The sequence below is a fragment of the Rhineura floridana genome, chromosome 1 (assembly GCF_030035675.1).
Source record: "Rhineura floridana isolate rRhiFlo1 chromosome 1, rRhiFlo1.hap2, whole genome shotgun sequence".
Taxonomy (NCBI): Eukaryota; Metazoa; Chordata; class Lepidosauria; order Squamata; family Rhineuridae; genus Rhineura; species Rhineura floridana.
Window position 1 is genome coordinate 132,030,333 of NC_084480.1, and position 24,227 is coordinate 132,054,559.

General features: G+C 42.7%; 1 protein-coding gene across 6 annotated transcripts in view; it reads right to left on the bottom strand.

Moving 5' to 3' along the window:
* The window catches only part of PALM2AKAP2 (PALM2 and AKAP2 fusion), a 370,520-nt gene extending 347,303 nt beyond the window's left edge, over positions 1 to 23,217 (bottom strand). For 2 of the 6 annotated variants that reach the window (XM_061632556.1, XM_061632546.1), the window contains exon 1: positions 22,878 to 23,217. In XM_061632556.1, coding sequence (XP_061488540.1) covers positions 22,878 to 22,922 — 45 coding nt within the window. In that variant the 5' untranslated portion in view covers positions 22,923 to 23,217. Of the gene's footprint in view, positions 1 to 19,498; positions 19,517 to 22,877 lie in introns of those variants that run through there. The other 4 variants (XM_061632566.1, XM_061632584.1, XM_061632594.1 and 1 more) reach the window with 3 other exon arrangements.
* Positions 23,218 to 24,227: the final 1,010 nt, after the last annotated feature.

Sequence of the window (24,227 nt, forward strand, 5' to 3'; positions counted from 1 at the left end):
ATGTACTATTCTATATGACATTTTAAAAAAATCCACAGGCCTGTCCTTTGGAGCCTACAATCTAGACCTAGAAAATAAACAAACCTTTGATAGATCACTGCATGGTTAGAAATAATGAGACACTGTAGTGGTTAAGGTGTTGGACTATGACCTGGGAGACCAGGGTTCGAATCCCCACACAGCCATGAAGCTGACTGGGTGACCTTGGGCCAGTCACTGCCTCTCAGCCTCAGAGGAAGGCAATGATAACCCCCCTCTGAATACTGCTTAGCATGAAAACCCTATTCATAGGATTGCCATAAATCGGGATTGACTTGAAGGCAATCCATTTCCATTTTTATCTGCAATAAAAACCATGCTGCCCAGCTAAAAGGAGGATCTTGTGGCATATCTTTTTCATGTTTCCCCCCACTCCTCTGGCAATGAACTCAGTATTTGTGTGAGGCAATGTGAAAGGCATGGAAAATGCTTTGAGCGCGCCTACTCTTTAATCCCATTTTATGGCTTGTGCTTCAGGGCTAGACCCCGTCAGAAGGCATTGTTCATTTTCATGTAATTATCCCCAACAAAAGTTGGCAAAACATGAAAAAGCCTTGATATGTAGCCTGAATGCCTCCTGTGGTTGTGCTACGGAGGACTACTCCAGAAGAAAATTCTGCTTTATCAAACCCTTCTCATCAAAGAATCAAGAGGAAGCATAAGAGGAAAAGGCAGTGTTTGAGAACACAGAGAGGCCTTTCTTGTTTATAGGCAAACTTAAACTTCATTGTAAGTTTGCACTTAGCTAGTGAGCTGAGCGTATCTGAAAAGCCTGGAATTCAGATACTTGATCCTCTTGAATTTGACCAGCTACATAAGGAAACAGACAGGCAAGTAACAGACAGCTACCTAAGGACACCTTTGTAACAAAGTAGGGTAGAGGGATTGGATGACAATACCTGTTCAAATTTTGCCACTCCTTATGCGTTGCTAAAAAGCTGGCAGCCCCCACATTGGCTACTGGGAGAGGGAAGAAGGATTGAAAGTACTGTACTGTAATCTTGGAGATTGTTATTTCCTTCCTCTAGGCAGTGCTTTTATAGGTACCAGGGACAAGTCATAGGAACCTCAGAAGTTGCCTTCTACTGAATCAGACTAGTAGCTCTCTAGGGTTGCAAACGAGTCTTTCTCAGCCCAACCTGAAGGTGCTGGGGATCGAACCTGGTACTTTCTACAGGCAGAGTATGCACCCTACCACAGAGCGATGGCCCTTCCCACATGGCTGACTGTGGATCCCCAATCCTAGTCTGGCCCTCAAACCTCTACACCACATTGGCTCTTCCCAAATGTGCACTATATGTGAGGGGGTTAGGATGGGATGTTCAGGGCTCTCTCTCTCTGTGTGCTGTGACTAGGCTGGGTCCATGAACCACCATGTCCCAGTCCAGACCTGAAGAATGGATTTTCCATTCGGGTCCCTCCAGTCAGTTGCTGGAGATGGAAGCCTGAAGACCAGCAAGGTGGAGACACTAGTACAAGTCTCAGAATCCCAAGTAGAGATGGATGTGTCAGTCTCTTTCTGATCCATGCCAGTTTCACATAGTTCATCCATAAATCCATTCTGTCCTATTTCAGCATCAATCTATGTAGAATAGGTATTAAAATAGTTATTTGAATGTGTATTTTATCACAAAACACACATTTAAATGCACAGTTTATATCAATGTCTGCATTTCTAAGTGCATTTTATCCTTAAATATGCATTTTAATGCACTTTGGAACATCTTTTTTTTTTTTTTTGGAACATCTTTTTTTTCTCTCTACCAGAGAACAGTTTCACATAATTTGGATGCCTTAATCTGAGAGTATTCACAGAAATCAAAATCCTCAGGCATCCCTATCCATGAAGTTCAAGAACAACTGGAGGGCACCGTGGGTGCTACCCCTGAAATGAGGTCCTCCTAAGTATATCACACTGGTGATCGACCACTCGTATGTTAAAATGGATGAATTAATCTGTTGGTAGAAGAGCCATGTTGCTTCTTACTCTTGGTTTTATATTGTTCGCTCATGTTTCAATGAGGCAAGGATCAAGTACAATGAAAAAGCAAGCAAGATAATATTTGTTATGTTCTTATGACAACCAGAGGCAACAGAAAATAGATACCACTTGTGAACACAGCTCAGTAGCTTTCTGAACCTGGAAGTGTGAAGTGAACAGGATTTCAATCGTTTGTAGGTGAAGACACACAGCTAACGTCAAAGGCCCATTGAAGATAATTAAAATACACACACAAGAGTATATTTTAAAAGCAGTAGTTAGGGATAACTTTTAATACCCTATAATAGCTATAACAAAGTTATTCCTAGTGGAAATCAGGTTTTTTGATAGCGAGGAACAATCTCTCTTAAACATGTTAACATAAGAGCATAAGAAGAGCCTGCTAGATCAGATTAAAGGACCATCTCATCTAGCATCGTGTTCTCACAGTGGCCAACCAGATGTCCATGGGAAGCCTGCAAGCAGAACTTGAGGGCTGGCGAGGGTAGCCTTGCGTCAGGATGAGGGCAAAGGAGTTGGGTTCCCTGATCACCAATAGTTCTCACCCCTCCCAGCCATTTTATTTCTGTAGGCACTACCTTCAAGTCTTTCTGCAAATCAGATTTAAACACACGAAAACACACACGAAAACTGAATAGGGTTGACACAGCGGGGGGAAAGGATGGGGCTCCAGCACCTTTAATTGTTGCACAAAAAAGGATGTCAGCAAGTGAAATATGTCATGCAGGCTACACTTGCTGAAATTCCCTTTTCTTCACAACAGTTACATTTCTATTAAAGGTGTAGGAGCCCAGTCCTCTTTTTTTTAACCTGGCCACCCAAAAACTGAAACTCTATTCAGACATTCCCCTCACATTAGTAATAATTGTATGAAGGAAGCACCAGGTTCATCCCCACTGTCTTGCCCCTGCTGTTCCACCCGATAGTCCTGCCCCTTGCAATCTGTGTGTTGTGAAGATCTGTAGAGGGAAGCCTGCTCTATGCTTGTAAAGCCTAAACCTAAGCTTAACCCTGACATCTTAGGGGAGCCTATCTGCACAGAGCAGGTGTCCCATACCAACACTCTCTCCAAGACATGGATTGTCATGGGGGAGCACACCCTTAGGCTGCCATCCTGCACCCACTTACTTGCAAATAAGTTCCACTGAACTCAATGGGACTTCCTTCCAATTACATACATGCACTGTATTTGTCTCAGCTATCTAACAAGAGTATCGCAGCAATCCTTACCAAAGCTCTATCATGCAGAGCAATATTATAATCTGTATATAGTAAATATGAGGCTGAGAGATATTGGTTTGCCTAAGGTATAGTGGACAGTGTTGGACTACGACCTGGGAGACCAGGGTTTGAATCCCCACACAGCCATGAAGCTCACTGGGTGACCTTGGGCCAGTCACTGCCTCTCAGCTTCAGAGGGAGGCAATGGTAAAACCACCTCTGAATACTGCTTACCATGGAAACCCTGTTCATAGGGTCACCATAAGTCGGGATTGACTTGAAGGCAGTCCATTTCCATTTCATTTTCAAGCTGAGGTCTAGAAAGTGAGCCAGTGGAAGCTTCACTCACAATGCACACTAGCCCTGTTTGGAGGTTTGACCCCTCGCACAATTACCATCACATGAGGGGGAGAACCGGACCATATTTGCTGCCCCCATCCCCTCAGTCACCTAGCTCCACCATGGTCTACAAAATGAGGTTAAAGATGGAGTGTTGTCATGTAGGCTAAGCGCACAGTGTTGAACTCCGATCGTGCACAGTTCTAAATCATGTGCAGAACCTAGGAGCACACAGCAACCTCTTCACTTACCTTCAGTCCCAGCAAGTGGATGGTAGTAGGGCCAGGCCATCAGGGGCAACACATGTAGTGCAACTCCCCATCCACAAAATTATAATGGCAGGGACCATAATCCCTGGAGGGGGTTACTCTTAAGGCCAAATTCATTAGGATGAATTGCTTGCAAAAATGTATACATTAATCAAAAGTACATCCAAAAATGAATTTGTTAGGAGAAATTTGCACTAAAGTGCTGAAGAATTTTCATGGGGATTTTTTGTGGAGAATTTTCATGTGAAATGAAATGTGGAGAACCGAATTTAAGAGTAGAAAAATAAGAAATGGAGAGAACCAAAAACGACAGATCATTCCGTCCCTACTGCGCACACGCAGATTGGCTTCAGTGTCTGAAGTGACAAGGAAGAACATAGGAAGCCACCTTATACTGAGTCAGACCATTGGTCCTCAGTACTGTCTACACTGACTGGCAGTGGCTCTCCAGGGTTTCAGGCAGGGTTTCTCTCCCAACCCTACCTGGAGATGCTGGGGACTGAGCCACGGACCTTCTGCATGTGAAGCAGATGCTCTACTACTGAGCTTTGGCCCTTCCCCTATACGTGCAAACAAGTGTACATGTATTTCCATCAGACATTGATAAGATGTTTGTGTGGGGTGGAGCCTGCCACCACACCGTCCCACTATGCATATGCATTGTATGTACAGAAACCCAGGAAAAGGGCTCGGCTCTCAATTATGCCAGTTTATGAGCCCAATTTTTCATGGTTATGAGACAGATCTCTAGTTTGTACCAAAAGAACTCCATTTCTCTGCTCCAGCCTTATATCAGCCAAAGAAATTCAGACGTGAATGCAGCTCCTTCATGACAGATGTTAACGTCATGCGAATGCCAGGCTTCATAGTGTGAAGTCTCTTTCCATTGCTACTTTTCCTACAAGCAGCCAAAAAGTAGAGGAAGGGGGAAAAATAATGAACGAGGAGCGAGGGAGAAAGGGAGGGGTAAATTATATTTGAGACAGACAATGGGGCCTTGTTCTCAAACATAAATGAAACACAGCTGCTTTACAGCTGTGCCATTCTGCTCTGTAAGTCAAAACACCAGACAGAATGGAAGTCACTACTACCCACGATGAGGCTATGCAATTTGAAGTGGCTTACTGGGCTCTCCTGTGACCAATGAATAAAGCTATTTGGTCCCTGACACTTCAAGAATTTCAAGCCCAGACACAGACAGCCTTCTAGAATGTCTGTCTGATGGAAGAATTTGGATTCCAGAAGTTTCTGAACTTGCAGAAATCTTAAAAGCTGCTGATTTCTTACACCAAAGGTTTCAAAACACCGTGGAGATGGAATAAGTCAGCTTACTCAATGAGGAAAAGTGAATTTACTAAGAGACTCCTGATCTGCATGGCAGTGGTGTTACTTACTCTCTGCCTTATAGCTCCACCATGCACACAGACATCTGTTTCTTTGAGTTTGGTTATTGCCTATATAGTGTTCTTAACATTTAACACTGGGATAGCCAATGTGGTGGCCTCTAGATGTTGCTGGACTTCAATTCCCATCAGCCCAAGGCAGCAAAGGCAATGGCCAGAAACTATGGGAATTGTACTCCAACATCCAGAGGACACCATGTTGGCTGCCTCTCATTTAACAAAATCAAGTTATGTTACCAAGTCTATACATCATATACATCATGACTGATATATATCATTTGGACGTAATACTAAACTATGGTTTAGCTTTATGTGAATGAGCCTTGGACTCGTGAACTCTCCTTCTCTTCTCCTGTGATGTGGACTAACTATACTCATATTCCAGTGTTCTGTTTTCTCACTCATGCAAATGACAGTGGGGCTGGGAAGAGTGCATATTATTTGGTGCCAGTGACTGCCCTCTATGAATTTGGGGGCCAAGGTCTGCAGTGGGGAGGGTCTCCTCTAATTGTGGAGGCTCACCACATGATTTAGAACCCTCCAAGTTTTAAATTGTGTAGGAGGTCTCCACAAGTAGAGGATGCCCTTCGTTTGAGACCTTTGCACTCAAACAGACAGAGGGCTATAAATGAGCCAAAACTGATGAGACAGAGCTTGGAAACACAACCCACTCTCTCTTGTGTCTTTACATGTGAGGAAAAGGAACACCTGAATTAGGGCTTAACCACTCTTAACTATGGTTTAGGGAAACAAACCAGCTTCAAACTGTTGTTACTGATCCTAGCTTGCTTTCCTAAACTGTAGTTAAGATTAAGCATAGCTTGGGGTTCAGTCAAAAGAACAAACCATGGTTAACTGAAAACAGAAACAAAAACAATATGATTCAGGAGATGGCAGTAGTTCTGGGGGACTCATAGAACTTTCTTTAAAATTGGTTGCTAGACTTCACAGTTACAAAGAAAAACCTCAACATGTGCATCAGCAGTGTTTACTAAAGCCAGGGAAACTTAAGACTTTTCTCTACTAACTCATATTATTGCCCACGATCCAAAGAGCTACTGACAGCTAACCTAAAGATGGCTTGGGCCAGCCTTTTTCAGTCTGGTGTCTTCCAGACGTTTTGGACTGCAACTCCCACCTGGCTGGGGATGATGGAAGTTGTAGTCCAAAACATATGGAATATAGCCGATTGAAGAAGGCTGCCGTGGACTCGCTCAGAAAGAATGGTTGCTTTTCTCCCTTTGAACAGCAGGCTTCCAGATACATATTTTTGCAAAGCCTGAAATTTCAAACAACATTTGCAGCATAGTATAGGAGGTTGCTGTTCAAGAAACCCAAGCAAGGCTGCCATAAGAGTAAAAAGTAAAATACAATAGTTGACGAATCATGAGAGTTTTCTACAAGGGCAGCCCTTGCAGGACAGGTATAATATGATGGCATTAGCGAGCGCCTGCCACAGTAGTCACTGCTACATCTTGAACCAAGTACCCTTTCCAACAATGGCCCCATGCATAGTGCATTGCAACAATCCAGTCTAGATATAATGAAGAAATGTGTTGTCAGGGCCAGGTCTGGATAAAAACAGTACTTCTAAAAAAAAAACAACTCCTCCTTAGTGATGTGGCATCAAGCACCATCTTAGAAGATTTTGTGAACTCTGAATCAGCATTGTTTCACTGTTTAACTCAGTCATCACACACACAATTAATTGCCTTTCCTCATCAGGATGCAGTTCCCTGTCTTAAGAATTTGAACTGTTACTTTTGTGCAGCTCAGTATCAATTAGTAAAACTTGAATAATTGTGGCAGCCTTTCCCAACCGGTGTGCCTCCAGATGTTGTTGGACCACAATTCCCATCTTTCCTGACCATTGGCAATGCTGGCTGAGGCTGATGGGAGTTGTGGTCCAACAACATCTGGAGGCACACTGGTTGGGAAAGACTGAACTGTGGGATGCGTATACAATCATTTAATGGTTTAGATATGAGTGGGTCTGAACATAAGCAAATGGATAACTTAAAACAATGTTGGGGAGCCTGTGGCCTTCCAGATGTTTTTGTACTACAACTCTCCTCACTCCTGGCTATTGGCTATGCTGTCTGGAGCTGATGGGAGTTGGAGTCCAAAAAAACACCTGAAGGGTCACAGGTTCCCCCATATTGGTCTAAAGTAAATGGTTGAGAGCCAGAGTGATGTATGATAGAGTGTGGATAGCATGTGTTTTTATACTGTTTAAATTTTTAAATTGTGTTTTAAATTGGACAGTCCTCTGATGGAAGGTGCCCTCTGTTTGAAGGGCTATCTGGTTAAATCCTGTTTAAAGATAAAGATCCATAAAAACGGGAGCAGGTAGCACCTGGGCAGCAGACTGAGCAGGCAACACATCAGTTTTGTTCCCTGCTCTGGTGCAATGTCTTATATTTCTACTTAAATTATAACAACTATTTCTAAATTTGCATCTATACATATAAATTACCACATGGGAATTAAGTGCATATTGGTGTCTTCTTTTGTCCTCTGGGGTTTTTCTTTGTAATGCATTTTCTCTATTTTGGCCATGCATATTTGGCCACCCTAGTATCAGGCATACTAGAACTTAAGTGGCTTGGGATCATCTGCTTGACTGCAATGGGAGCTAGGCCTTCATGAACACACAAATAGGACAATTAATTTTTATCTGAGCTTCTTGTTTTCGTTTTTTTGCAAATCAGAACACTAGAGTGTATTTTGCTCTGACGTTCAGGAATCCTAAGATAAGAAATCAATGCCAGACACCTTAACAAAAGTTACAGAAAGTAAATGGAACTATAGTATCTGGAACCATATTGGTATTACATAATCTGATCAGCTATTTAAAAGAAGTATATTTAAAAGCACATGAAGACATTTGCCAAAAAGAGAAAGGATATTCACGTTCCAATCTCAGTTGGCCTCAAAGGAAGGCTTTGACTGATTACGTTAGCTACTCCTTCAAAGCACAAACACAAAAGGCCCTTTTATTTATTTTAGACAAGGAAATTCTAAATTATTGCACAGCAAAAATAAACTCGTCTATGACATAGGGTCAGAAATTAAACATGAGAAGGAGGACATTTTTCTGAGTAATGGATCTCACACTTCTAGATTTACAACTATAAAAGGGATGCCATAAGGTAGCTCAAATAACTATTTAAAAAATACTGGTCTACCCTGGACATGGATGGGACAGAACTGGATTAAGCCATGGCAGAATCTGATTGACCACAGGCAGAACTTGGAAGGTCCAGGATACGAGTCATGGGAAAATCTGACAGATAAGTGATAACGTTATGAATAAGCAGGGCCAGGATTAGACTTCAGGGGGCCTTGGTCATGGTGCCATTGGTAGGTCCCTGCCCCTTCAACACACACACCAGTGTGGCTATACTTTTTTCCCTGGCCCTTCTGTCTGCCTCACTGGGCCCTCAGGTGGCGGTTAGTGTCAGGCAGGCAGCAGTGCCACTTTTGAATGAGAGCCAAGCTCAGTTCCCATCCATGGCTGCCAACCACCATTTTAATTTACCCACAACGTAACAGTCCATAGATCTATGAATTTCACAGCTAGGCCGGTGAGGGGTCCTTCTGAACTGTTGGGGCCATCTGCCAATGCCTGACCTGGTCAACAAACTGATTCCAGTCCTGCAAATAAGGAATAGTGTCAGGACAGAAGCACCAGGTGGCTGATGAGTGGCACAGACAAGATCTGGAATGTACTGGCTTTTCAGACCCATTGTAAAAGACTATGGCTTTACTTGTTAGTTGGTAGTCTTAGATCCAGCTGATAAATGGCTCAACTGGAATTCACAGCCTTCCCCAACTAATAGTGGCCTACTTCATAGTATTTTGGGTAGCATACCTTAGAAATGCAAAATGCTGTACAAATTATCAAAAGTATGTGATTTTAGAATTTTATATCCGTAGCATCTCAATATTCTGTTAGAACTTGTGTGAATTCTATATTTTTACTAGCAATAGCTTAGTAATTGCTTCTTTTACAGAAATGCTTATGGCCAAGATGACCTTGTTATACCATTTGTACAGTGAGAGTTACTCAGTGATAAGCTTGTCAGTTTAATTATAATTATTTTTCTCTAATCAAGCAAGAGGATTCAACGTGAATTAAATCTCTAGTTTGCAATCTGACCACCCTAAGCTGAAGAAATGATCAGATACAACTGAATGACAGCCGAAATTTGGGTCTGGAAAAAACATGTTAATTTTTTGTTTCTCTCTTGCCATTGACAAAATGGGGCAGGGAGGTAATGCACAACCCAGGAAAGTAGGTACATTAGCAATGTACTACTTCAATGCTTGCACTGCAAGCTTTTCACACAACCCCCATATATCACATGCCCTACTGTAGGATCCTGTAACTAAGGGCCCTTCCAAACATCTTTTTTATTGTGCATTCATGATGATTTGTGCTTCTGACGGTATTGCAGCGAATATACGCAATCCCTCTTGCAAAAGGTTTTGGGATGGACATATTGCTTTGTTTCCAGTCCATGCGTGTCCCATACCATCCTGCTGAAATCCTGTAACCTTTTACACCATAAATGTTCCAGGGTATTTGTTTTTGTGCTATACTTTTCCTGTGCTATAGTTCGAGTACCCCTCCAGATAGCAATAATGCTTGGGAATGCATCATATAACACCTAATAAAGCAGAATGATGTCTGGATGTTCCAGTATAAATCCACCATTATTGTGTCAATGACATATTGGAGAATACAACCCTCCCCCCCAAAAAAACCAACCACATTCTTTCTGAAGGAGCCCTAAGACTAAGCGTGTGCAACTGAAACAACCCTGTTTACTGCGGCTGCCACTGTCCTTCCCTTCCCTTCATCTTCTGTTTCTCCTGTGTCAAATTTTCATTTGTAAGCTCCTCGGGGCAGGGACCTATCTTCTTGTACTTTGTAATGTGCTCTGTGCTCTGGTGGTGCTAAATAAGTAAGAAACAGCAGCAGCTTAACTGAAGTCAGAAAATACCAGAGTAAACATTGCTGCTTAGTCTGCAGCAACTGATGCTTTGTGACTCCGAGCAGATCTGTTTATCTGAGTTACTTCTGAGCTGCCTTACCAAAACACTGGAACAACTTTCATTACTAAAATACATTTTATCCTGGAATGTTAAGATCTCACTTTCAAAGGTTTACAGAGGAGAACTACAGAGACACCGGATGGTTTGCTCAAGGTCACAAACAAGATCTATGCTGGTGTATGGCATGGAATAGGATTCCTCAAAAGGCAGCAGCACATCAGTTATTGGTCTCGCTTTCTCTTCCTAGAGGACAAAGGAGTGCATATTGTTAGATGCTGAAATATTTTTGGCTTGGCAATGGGAAGGCTGGTATTCCAGCAATTCACAATGCAGAGCAACAGATTCAAACATAGCTAAGGCTCCAGCAACAAAGCACTCTTGATATGAAACACTCTGATATGAATCACTGTGGTTAGCGCCTAGCCAAAGATCATGCAGCCAATCTGCAATAGATGACAATTATTATGTTATTCTGGGATGAGAAGAACCTTAATTTCTGTTTCTTCAGAACTGGAGATAGGGATGTGCATACCTGTCAATTTTGGTTCCCCCAGGTCCTCATTTCCCCCCCTCTTAAATTCAGTTCTTTGCCTTTCTGCAGCAATTTGCAATTTAAAAAAAATCTTCATGAACATTTTTAAAAGCAGTTTCCCCTACCATAATGCAATTTTGTATGCTATTTTTACTCACATATATGCATTTCATGCATACATTCCCCTAATATATATGCATTTTTGTACATATTGTTTGGTTGGAGAACTGCATTGCAAAATGTGGAAAGGTGCAAATTTCAAACTGTTCATGTATTGGTTGAGAAGCACTAATTGGGTAGTTTCTCATCAAACTTCAAACAAAATCAATTTTCTTTCTCATCCCTAACTGGGAGGCCCTTCTTTCTACAGCTGTGACTACTACCATTTATAGGAAGAACAAGCCATTTGATTGGGGGTCAGCTCCAAAGTTTCTGTCCATATTTTAAAAGACTGCCAACTTGCCTACAGTTTAAAGGTCCCTTAAAGGAATGCAAGTCAGCTGTGTTATGCCCCTCTCCCTTCAATGAGGCCACAACATTTGGGGTGCCCTTTACATTTTCATGCTTGCCACTCTCTTGCCCACCTCCCCCTGCTCTTTTAGCCATCCTCTGGCTGTTAGCCAAATGTTTTTGGCTACACTGCAGTCTATGCCACCGGAAATCATCTGACAGTCTTGAGATAACCTGTGTGAAGTGCTTTGTTGAGCTTTTCTTCCTAGCATTTAGATAGTCCCTTGAAGTGTTCAAAGCACATCATGTTTATTGTCTCAATACTCAATAAACAACACTGCTAACTCAGGTTTGGGAAATCTGAGGCCCAGGGACAGGCCTCTCTGGCTGACCATTGGGACTATCTCCGGGCCTCACTGCTTCCAATGTCAAGAGAAGACAAGGGAGGGGAGGGGAACCCTACTAATACTCTTGGACTGTTCAGCAGCCTTTGATACCAGTGACTATAGTATGTCTCTGGATCAGCTCTCCAAAGTTGGGGGATCATTCCAAGAAGGTGTTGTTCGTCAGCCCTGTAGCACAGAGGCCAAATGCAGTCCTGCAAGCTTCCCTTGGAACTTTCCTGAGGCCAGGGCCAGATTATCCATTAGGCTTAGTAGGCTGAAGCCTAGGGGCCCGGAGCTCTTGGGGGCCCACGATCTGTGGAAGCAGGACAGGAGCCGCGGATCGCAGGACAAGAGCTTCCGAACCGCCCGCCATCCCCCTGCTTCACTTACCTTTTTCTCCACTGTTTTTTGCGGTTTGCCATTAATCAAGATGGCAGCCAAGGTTTCCCTAAGGGGATAAAGCCTCTGCTGCCATCTTGGTTGATGGCATGCATGCATGCTACACGCACGCATTCAGCTTCAGCCCCTTAGGGAAACCTCGGCCGCCATCTTGATTGATGGCAAATATGCGCGCACAAGTGCGCACAGCCACAAAAGAAGCGGAAAGGTAGGTGAAGCGGGGGGGATGGGATGGGATGGGACGGCGGGCGGTTCAGAATCAGCCTAGGGGCCCTCCTCAGCTTAATCCGGCCCTGCCTGAGGCCACACCCCTTTCCTGAGGCCACACCCATCACCGACTCTGCTTTGCACCCTCCTTGAACGTTTTTGCCAGGCTTGTGCACATCATCCTGGAACTCTGATCATGCCTCTTGCTTGCCTGGATAGAAAGGGGTAAGTGAGAGTGCGTATAGAAACTAGCCTACTCTACAGATGTCAAGAAATTGACATGCCTTGTTCTGCCCATTTTTGTCAGAAGGTTGCCCAGAAGAAAATGCAGTCCTTGGGTTGGAAAAAGGTTCCTCCGCCCCTGCTAGTAGTCAACATTGTTATCACCAAACATCATTTGGACAGAGGGGATAAGAGCTAATGGCTACCCTCGCAGTAAAAGTGAAATTTGGACTTCCTGATTCACAGCTCAGCCTCTTAGCCACACAGCGCTATATTCGCTCAAACATTGTTGTGTTCTTGGGTAGCTATTAATTGACTTGAACTCACAATTTTTGTGCTTATTCTGCCTCCCCATTCCTCAGAGTATGCTTCCTTCCTAAGCAATCTGAGTCCTGCTTCTTGGCTCTAGGGTTGTCAGTGGAGAACCTGCAGAGCCTACCCGTCCTTTTAGAAGTGAAAAAGGAAGCACATCTCTGGCTTTATCCCACAGCAAGAAGTGGAAAGGACTCTGGGAGGAATAGCATAGGACTCATCGCTTTCCTTCTGCCCTGGAACTTTTAAAGACACAAGCAGGATTTCCAGGTTGCAATCTGACCACACTGCCAAGCATAACTGTTAATCGTGGCTCAAGGGAAAAAGAGAAATATATTAGCTTGATCTCCAACTTCACCTGTGACCCTGTGTACTGTTTCAGCTTGGTTCCTTCTAAAAATGGTGGTAACTACACATGCAACAGAACTGGGCACAATTCTGAAAATGTACCAATGGCAGAAAGGGCGACTACACTTGTAAATTTCTTGACCCTGTCATTTATTCTCAAACAACTAGCATCTTAAAATATATATTAGATTTTTTTTTTAAAAAAATACAAATTTGGAGGGCTCTTGGGGGCCCACAAAAAACCTTTTGAGGGCCCAGATATAGTTCATGGGTTGCCTACTTCCGCATTAGACCATTGCCCCCATACCATACCAGAGGGGTAGGCATCATGGTACTCTCCAGATGTTGGACTCCCAAACCCATCAATCCCAGCCAGCACAACCAACAGCCAGGAATCATAGGAGCTAAGTCCAACAACATCTAGAGGGTTTCCACCCATGACGTACAGCCAAATTTAACTGTGAAAGTGGCCTAAGGGGAAAAACCTCACCCAGGAAAGAGAACAAATAGACCTTGGAGAATTAGAATGTTCCCTAATATAGGGCACAAGACAAGGCAAGTCCAACTTTGTCTTAGCCAGTAGCCAATACACATCCGAGGGTGCTTCTAGATGGCATCTATTTGGAATGGGTGCTCCGGCCTGTTGCCAATTATACATTTGCAATGTCTGAATATTTCATGACTCATTGACAATATTAAGCCCCAGCCTTGAAGCCACAGACTATTAAGCCTATTAAGCCCCAGCCTAGAAGCATCATGGGTCATTTGATACTGCCTGGGGTTATCAGAAACAAAGGGCAGGAGTTAGAAAGAACGACATGCTCCCTAACTCAAGACAAATGTCCGACAGACTAACAAGTGGAATGGCAGAATGTGGAAGTAAGTTTGGCTTTAGCTCTTTCTACCTTCTCCTCTCTAAGCATGAAGAAAGTTGTTTTATAGGTGGCTTCACAGGATGTTTAGGGGGGGAATCAAAGGGAAAAATGCAAATGCTAAAATCGCCACAGTTTCAAAGCACCCAAAGGTAAATTGAAAGGGGAGGGGAGCCTTGAAACACATTTTCCACAGCAGGGAAACAGAATGCTAACACAAGCATCAATGACCAGCCACGCAACAGGAGATATCCATGAGACATACCACAAAAGTCATTAGCAGGGTTATTAGAATAATGTCTATTAACAGTGCTCTTGTGAACACCAGCACTTCTTATTAATTTCAAAGCATCTTTTGTAGAATTGGATGCAAACCTACTAAGTTTATCTCTATTGCAGTTAAGCTCTATGAGGGGGAAACGAATAACGGTGTTGAAAACTGAATGAGATCATCTGAGAGCTACTGCTTTGGAGACTTTTTGTGGAAAAGTTGTCTATATAAATATTAAGTACAGTATATAGGTCCCCTGACTACAGCCACCATCTTATTATAACACCAGGAGTTTTCCATGCACAAGTCGAACTAAAAAGAAAAAAAATACATTTGACAATACTGTAGTTACATGTGCATTGTGGTAAGTTACCACTTGGTAATTGGTTGTCTGTATTCACCTTAAAATAGCAGTGAAGGCAAAATTAAGCCCCTATCCAGCTGCATAAAAAGCCAGGAGCCTATTGGAAGCAAATCAACAGGAACACATATATCAGCATCAGTACTGGCTTGCTAGGTGATTCTAGATGGTTTTGATCTACAAAGCCCAAATAGCTTGGGTCCAGCTTCCTACCAGAGACTCCTATGTCCCACCACACACTCCTGGGTCAAGAGTGTTCTTCAACAGCAACATCCCTGTGCAAGGTCCCATTAACAAAGACATTTACTCAGAAGTGAGCCATACTGTATCCATTGAGGGTGTTTAGGATTGTTGCCTTAATGAGGTATTCACAGTGACTGTCCCATGGAATTACAGTAAAACCTCAGTTAACAAAGTACATGCATTCCTGGACATTACTTCTTTAACAAAAGGTAGGAATAACATGGAAAGAATAGGGATAGGTTCCTATACCACAAAAAAGAAGAGCAGTTCAACATATTTCAGCAAACCTTTTATGCAAAACTAACAACATGCATGTCTGAAATGAAACAGCCAGGTCAGGAAAGCCTTGAAGGCTTTGTACACTGGAGCAGGCAGGCAAGGGGCAGCCAACCCCCTCCTGTGATTGCGCTCTGTCTCTCTCTCTCTCTCTCTCTCTCTCTCTCTCTCTCTCTCTCTCTCTCTCTGCCATCCTCCCCTACACTTGAGCAGATGTGTCTGCAGTAAACAGTGCATCAAGGGCACCCGAAGCATTGTTTACTGCAGAGGCAGCTACACCACCTGGCAAGGAACGCCATTCCACATGTGAGAGAGCTACCGCAGCAGCCACAATCCAGTAGACAAGGGGCCACATTCTGACTATGACAGAGTGTGCCCCGCTCCGCACTCGCCCCCAAAAAGACTTTGATAAAAGGAGCTTCTTTCTTGGAGGATTTGTTAACTAAGGTTATTATTATTATTGTTGTTGTTGTTAATCTTCATCAGCTGGGCTCCTGCTGGGAGGAAGGGCAGGATATAAATCAAAAATAAATAAATAAATAAATCTTACCTGCCCTTCAATCTGAGGTCCCAGGGCAAGTTACAACAATATAAAATACATTCTTAAAAACAACTTTAAATTACTCTTCTTTGTCTGGGCACTTTTCTGTAGACTTTTTAAGTGAGTCGGCTAGGGGTTTTTCCACACAGTATGTGGAAGAAACCTGGGTTTGCCATTGGGTGTATAGAACATCAGAAGAGCCCTGCTGGACCAGGCCACTGGCCCATCTAGTCCACCATCCTGTTCTCACAGTAGCCAACAGATGCCTATGGGAAGCCCACAAGCAGGACCTGAGTGCAAGAGCACTCTCCTCTCCTGTGGTTTCCAGCCATTAGTATTCAGAAGCATACTGCCTCTGACCATGGAAGAAAAGCATAGCCAACGTGGCTAGTAGCCATTGATAGCCTTATTCTCCATGAATTTCTCTAACTTTCTTTTGTGGGTGGCCATCACAACTTCCTGTGGGAATGAATTCCACAGTTTATGCACTGCATGAAGAAATACTTCCTTTTGTCTGCCCTGAATCCTCCAACATTCATATACTTGGGCAGGGCTCTGCAGCCAATCCTGGCTCACTGAAAGGTGCTGGGGGACTTGAACCAGGGATTCAGTCAGCAGAGCCAAGGAACCTTATTCTTTGCACCACCACCAGGACAACTCCAAGAATTACCAGCCTGATTCTATTATGCTGCAGTGTCACCCAAATGGTGGACAGAGACAGAACGGCATCTTTTCACTTTAGCCAGGACCATGTAACTGGAGGAACCCATAGGCACCTGGCTGGTACTATATAACTCTAGTTCAGTGTGCATAACAGCATAAAAGTGTGACAATACTGCTTCTGGTAAATAAGGCCTTTCCTTGGCCTTGCAACAGCATTAAGCCCAAGAGGAAGGAAGGATAGCAGCATAGGCTGCTGCACCTTGCCATGACTGGTAGCTGACTTCTGGCCTATCTTTGACTATGTTCTTGCCTCTGGCCCTTTGGTTCTTGTCTGCCCATACATGATCAACAGGCTGTCTTTTGATTACATCTCTCTGCCTTGGTCCTGGTGCCTGACTTTCTTCCTCTCGCCCATTTGACCCTCAGCTGTAGCCTGTCACAAATCTAGGCCCCAAGTTAGACACACCCTACTGAGTGTATCTGTAAGATACTTGTTTCTGATGTTTGTCTCATTCACATTTCATTTTCAAAGCCAACACTTTAAAAATAACTTACTAAAAAAAAGGCCACTGTATGATGTGACCCTGAAATAGCAAGGGGTTTGGGGATAGTGGTGTTTTTATCTGTTAAATAATTTAAGATCTGCTTATGTTGTACAGATCTCTATTTGTTGTTACCTCTGGCAAGGCTTCAGTGGCAATGCTGGCTGTATATCTACGTAACAGATCTTGATTCTGAGAGTACTCGCTAGTACTGCTGAAACATTAATGGCAGTGTTACAAACTACCTTGTGCATATATTAAATATCTGTCTTCGTTGACCGCTGCAACATGACAGATCTTTTAATCAAGGCAGCTCATCCTTTGACCTACAGCCTCTAATGATCAATCTGTTAATACGATTCCAGTATTAGGAGACCTTGCTCTGCTCATGTCCAAGCTCATTTCTGTTCAGCAATCACTCTTGTTCAAATCATGTAAAGATGGGCTCATGTGGGGATGGGTAGTTTTGCAACATTTCTGAATTGGGGTTGATCAAACAATCCAAAGACTTTCAGGGCAGAGTTTCTCTACCTCTGATGGAAGCTGATTGGGAAGAAAGGCAGAGGGGGGCATTATACAGATATGTAGGTAGTAGATGGGTATTCTCCCCTATTCTCTGGTCTCACAGGAACCTCCCGTGATTTAATTTGTTTATTTCTCAAGGGACACTAGCTATAAAGCTCTATATGGCCTAGGTCCAGGCTATTTGTCAGACCGTATCTCCCCATATGAGCCTGCCCGGGTGTTGAGATCCTCAGAAGAGGCCCTTCTCTCAGTCCCAACACCTTCGCAAGCGCGATTGGTGGGGACACGAGATAGGGCCTTCTTGGTGGCTGCCCCCAGGTTCTGGAACTCTCTTCCTAGAGAAGCACGAATGGCCCCTTCCTTGCTATCCTTCCGTCGGCAGGCAAAGACTTTTTTATTCCGACAGGCTTTTGGACTAGAAGATGTTTAAGATAGGGCCTCATAAGGTCTGTTGTATTGTTCTATGGTCCTATTCTTAAAGTTTTAAATTGTCTTAGTATTTTAAGTGTATGTTTTATGGTTTTAATGTTACGAATAGTTTAATTCTATTTTAATTGTATATTTTTGTATGTTTTTACCTATGTGTAGTTTTTATTTGTAAGCTGCCCTGAGTTCCAGTTTTGGAAAAAGGGCGGGGTAAAAATAAAGATTGATTGATTGATTGATTGACTAGCAGTCATCTCATCATCGTACATGATGCTCTGACACAGTTTTGAGAGTTGCTGTGATGATGCTGATCATGAGATAGCTCTGATGTTCAGCATGGTTCTGACAGTCCGCTACCATGGATAGAGAAGCTGCAAGTAGTTCCTGCATTGCTATCCATTGGAAACCAAAGTGTGGTAGATTTGCCATACGTGTGTCATTTGGACAGGTGTCGCTCAAACTGACAACCTCAACCATTCTGCATACAGATACCATACAGATATAAAGTTCACAGCAATACAAAGAGACCACAAAACGGTCTGAAGGCACATGATAACAGATACAGCTGAAACTAAGTAGATCTTGTTTTGAGATTGCCTGGAGTCTGCCTGTGAGTCATAGGCAAGCTACGTTGAGCTGTTTGCAAAAAGAGCCAGGCACAAGTGTAGAATAAAACAAAAGTATGTCCAATACCTCTTTCATGAGGTATTCATTCACTTTCAGGTGGAAACCTTCCCCCCCACACACACACCATGGAAGTAGAACATAAACTAGAGAAAGATCAAGAAAGAACTGCAGCAGCTACCTGCACTATTTCTTGTGCAGATCATGCAAAAAGTGAGCTAGTGCAAAATACTGCCCTTATATGACTGCTGATACACATTAGTTGTTAGGTCACCAAGCCATACATAAATTGCAAAGCATGGGGCTGAACTTGCCCACCTTGTCATCAAGTTACCATCTGCACACCAAATCCTACTCCTGCTGGATGATTTCTAACATTCCAAACCTCTGTGCAGATTGAAGCCATATTGCTTTTGATTTAAAACACCACAGGAGTTATTCCTCCTTTCGGTCAGATGGCAAGAAAATATAGTTTGGTCCCTAAAGAAATAACCAAAGAATGCTAATGCCCATTGATTGTAAGTAGCAATGACTGGGAACATATATACTCTTATGAATTTACCATGAAATTTCCTTCCCCCTTATTAGCGATTTGATGAAATAAACAAAATGGGAGAACGCCTTGTGAATTTTCTCAAAACTGGGGAAATGTCACTTTTCCCTGCCACTGATGTTGCTGCTTTAAGGAGGGCAGTAACTTTTTTCAGTGCAATCTATACATATTTCTGAGTAAACTGGTCAATAAGATTAATGGGTAACACCCAAACAAGTGAGTATAAGATTGCAACACATGTGTGGGGTTTTTTTTCCCTTTAAAAGGGCATTATATGCACCTGCACTAGTGTGCAGAGTAACACTTTAAATTAAACATTTAACTGACAAGGCATCTATGAAATAATAATAATTAAAAAGGTTTTTCTACTCTTATTAGGAACAACATAAACTCCCATATATTGAATCAGACCATTGGTCCATCTGGCTCAGGACTGTCTTCATTGAAGGGCAGCAGCTCCAGGGCTTCAGGCAAGAGCTTTTCCCAGCTCTACCAGGAGACACCAGGGATTGAACTTGGGACCTTCTGCAGGCAAGCCTATAGCCTTTTCCGATTAGATTAACTGTATAACACAAGGAAAGATGGTGAAGCTAGAAAGAATGGGTTGGACTAGGTGGATACCTACAGTACTGTATCAGAATATAATTGCATTGCATGGGCCAGCATAGATAGGCATGGTAATTAATGTCTTCTCTGGCTTGAAATTAATATTCAAACTTTTTGTGTCAAAGGGAGCCTTTCAGGACACCCAGAATATTCTCAGAAAGCCTCACAAAAGCTCTTCTTTTTGTTTTCCATTTGCTGCCTCTCTAGGCAACTGCTTTGGATATTTTTCCCCCCACCAGTGCTTCTTCTTCTTTCAATGCAATATCAGCCAATCAGAGATGAAGTCATGAGTGCTATGATGCCACAAGATTAAAAAAAAGCCAATTAAATCTGTGACCCCCTTCCCAAAACCACACACAGGAAACTATCATCCCAACAAATCAGCAACTCATCCCGAGAGTCCTTCTTCACAAAGAATGGGGCGAAGGGGCACTGGGGATGTAGATAAATTCAACATGGAGCATCAACAGCCTCTGGCAAGGAAGATCAGCCCAACCAGGCCTTGGCTGATTTGAGACTGATGGAAAGCTACGCCTGCCACACAGGATGATATCCTTCTGTCTCTTCCCTCCCCACTGCCCTAGAGCATGTTAATGCCTATTGCCAGGAAGACAGTGCTGGAAGTGCTCGGTGGAGAGAGTCTGGGAAATGTTGAAACTGAGTGCATTTGGGGGTATGAAGGAGGAGATGTATCTCCTCAGGTGAGAAATGAGGAAAGGATAGAGAGGGGAGACCCGGGTGAGAACTGGAAGGAAGGGTGCCACAAGTTCCCAGATGATCACTGCGCTCTGCAGATACCATCTTATCAGGAGGTCAGTTCTGCACAATATATAGGAAACAGACCTTTAGTGTAGTGGCACCTACCCTTTGGAATTCCCTCCCCTTAAATATTAGACAGGCAACATCTCTGTTATCTTTTTGGTGCCTACTGAAGACCTTCCTCTTTCAACAAGCCTTTAAGCAGAGGCCTTATCCCTGTCTGCATCTGTGTTGGGATTGCATTTTAATATATTTCTTAAACCTTTTTTTAATGTTTTTAAAGCTTTTTAAAAAATGTTTTTAAAGATTTTTTTAATATGTTTTTAATGGTTGTGGTGTTTTAATATATTTTGAAGTCTGTTTTTATTATGTTTTAAAGTGTTTTTAGTGCTTTTGTTTGCCATCCTGGGCTCCTACTGGGAGAAAGGGCAGGATATCAATCAATCAATAAGTGAGAGAGAGGTGTAGTTCCCAACAAATATTTGTAAGTAACTGTGGACAGCTCCATGCTGCCTTTGTGGAATGGAGCTCTATTTGGCCACATGGGTAGTGCATTTTCATATTTGTGTTAGGCGTCCTGTTTGGTTTCAAGCTATTGGATTAGGTCAGTTTATTTGTAGTATTTTACACAAAGTTGTATGGATTGGTTGGTTGGTTGGCTGATATTCTTATCTTGTTTTTTTATTGATACTAAGTTTATTTGCAATTGAACACACTATGGTTTTGAATTGTTAATGCTGTTCATTTGATCTGTTGTGAACTACCTTGGACACAGTTTTATGGAAAAGTGGCATACAAATGAATGACAATGTTAGATCCCTCCCTGGAACTTCAGCCCACTCCAGGTGTCAAAGGGAGGTCCACTCACCCAGTTATGCATTGGAGAAAGGACTATATTATGTCCATGGACGATGAGACAATCACACTACTGATTGTCCACCTCTCAAAGAGGGCATTACTCATTTGAATTTGAACTGGACTAGTGCTGCAACAGTAATACAGGCCAACATAAACTTTAAATGTACGTTTGCAGGATCCATCCTATTCCTGTGAATGTAATCTGTTTTAGTTGTTCTTAATATTAAATTTTAAAATGTTTTAACCCGCCCAAGGACCTGCTGGTAAAGGTTGAACAGCAGCAGCAGCAGCAGCAGCAGCAACAACAACAACAACAAGTGTTAATTATTTCAACCTGTGGCTATTTCACCACACTTTAGACTTGCATCTACTATTAGTGACCTTATTCATAATTACATTCCCTGAGGTTTCTTAGGGCAATTTTTAAAAAAGTGTGGTCCTTAATGAAGAGAGAAGCCTTCAATTACTCTTCCTCTTCCTCCCCCCATGCTACGATCACTTGTAGAAAATCCACTGTATGATTCTGTTTAACTATGGGATTAAATGAAAGTGAGTGGTGCTTTTGCAGTGAAGATATCACAAGTCTGGTTTTTTTACAGCATGGTAAATGGACCTGTGAATGTTCCAATACATGTTAAGATTGTGTCTCACCACTTCCTGGCTCATACCATATTGTGGTTCAGCATGGCCAAGATAATCTCGACATGTATTAGAACATTATAGTTCTACTGGGCTTGCTGATTTCCAATTTATGGTACCTTTAGCATATTAAAAAATGGTTGTGTGGACTGGCCTGGGAGGGGTCTCTTGGAACTGCCATAAGCACATGTCTTCACTTTATTGAATGTATCTGAGGAAAACTCTTATGATGCACAGATGAGGTTACAATTCACTGTCGAGAAGTTCAGTTTTTCGGCCACAACCCTATACACAACTTATCTGGGAGGTGGACTCAATGGAACTTACTTCTGGGTAGCCATGCGAATGATTGCACTGCAAATTAACCATTAATACTATTCATATTGGATTTTGCTTAAATTCTTACTACTACAAGGACAATAACGACTACAAATGTGATACAGTTTTTGTTTGAGCCAAACCAATACAGATTTTGATCCGGGGGGGGGGACCTGCACCTGTCTTGAAAATAAAATAGCCAGCCCCCTAGTGACCACTGTTCCAGTTCCAAGCCATCTGCCAACCATTTACACCATGCAAGAATATTTTTTATGCTTGGAGCACATAGTATTTCTCCTGCTTTTCCACTGCTCTTCCACTGGTCTTTCAAGCATGCCAAGAGGCAGCTTCCCTTTTTTTTTTAAGCCAGTGTCAGTGAAGTACAAACCCATCAGAACTCAATCTATCATGCTCTACGAGTCAAGCAATGGAGTAAACAACTAACTAAATAAATAAATGAACTCAGCAGAACTTCATCAGAACCAGGGTACCTAAAATTGCAATCTATTACTAGCTCCTGTGCTGGAATGCTGAGCACCTTCTTCTGCTGCTCGCTCGCTCTCTTCCCCATCCACAGACAAAAGAGCCAAGGAAAATGAAGCAGACTTACTGCAATAGCTTGTAGCCTTTCCCTGTGCAATTCAGACTCCGCCATCCTGGGAGAGAAGGATGCAGCAAAAGAGAGGGAGGAGAAGGAGGGGGGAAGACGCTGCAGTCACCAAGGGAGTCACACACTCCTGTTAAGCCACAGAGTATTTGGAAAGAAACACCCAAACAGGATCCTAGTGATTAAAAAAAAGCCAGGCACAGCTGGAAAGACACTCCAGACAGGCTCATGGGAAGATCATTTCACCCAGTTGTAGGGCTGCTGCTAGCTGCATTTCATTGCTGCTGCTTCTGTACGCTGTTGCTGTCACACAAGCCATGTATGTGCTCTGAAAGCAGCTGAGTCCAAGGGATGGCTCACATGGCTGCAGTTTTTTTTTGGGGGGGGGTGCCTTGACGTTTCACAGCATGTTTGCTCCTCCTCTGGAGTGCTGGGTCACCCCAAGGAGGCTTGACATCAGCAGCGTACATAGTAATCAGAACCTGCATGAAACGGCAAAGGGAGGGGAGAGAGAGAGAGAAGCAGCCTTACTATGGCACAGCACAGCTTTACAAGAGAGCTCCAGGAAGGAGATGGTGGGAAAGATGGATTTTTTTCAAAAAAAACACCAAACCCACAGAATAGCAAAGACATGGAATGTTGCCACTCAGCAGCTACTGAGGCATGGGGAATCTCTCTACCATTTGCCTAAATTTGGAAAGGAACAGAAAAGAAATGCAAAAGTGCCCAGTTTAATTGCTGATTGCTATTTACTGAGGCTCAAGCACCATGTTAAGGGTTGTTCTATGATTCTTTCCTCTATTGGTTTTTAAGCCAAAGCACCCTGCTGTAGTTTATATGTCTGATAGGGACAGAAGGATCTGTCAGTTTCAGTTCTTTCAGTTTCTCATTTTCCATTCTTAAATTCAGTTCTCCACATTTCTGCAGCAATTTGTATTAAAAAAATCCTCATGAAATTTCTCCAGCATTTCAGTGCAAACTTCTGCAAATAAAAATATTTTTATTTGCATGTTTACTCATGTACTCATTTTTGCAAGCTATTTCTCCTCACATAATGCATTTTTGTATGTTATTTTCACCAATATTCATGTTTATGCAGAGTTTTCCCTAATATATGCATCTTTATAAAGTTTGTTTAGTCAGAGAACTGCACTGCAAAATTTGGAAAAATGTAAATTTTGAAAGATGGCTGTGTTTTAGTTCTCAAATTGTTTCGGAATGTGCAAATTTGATAGATTCTGCTTTAAAAGCAAACTGAATCGAATTTCTCACCTATTCCTAATGTCTGAGCAAAAGAAGGCTAGGCACAGGGGGGCTACTTAACCCTTCTACCTCCTTTTTCCCCCCAACTCA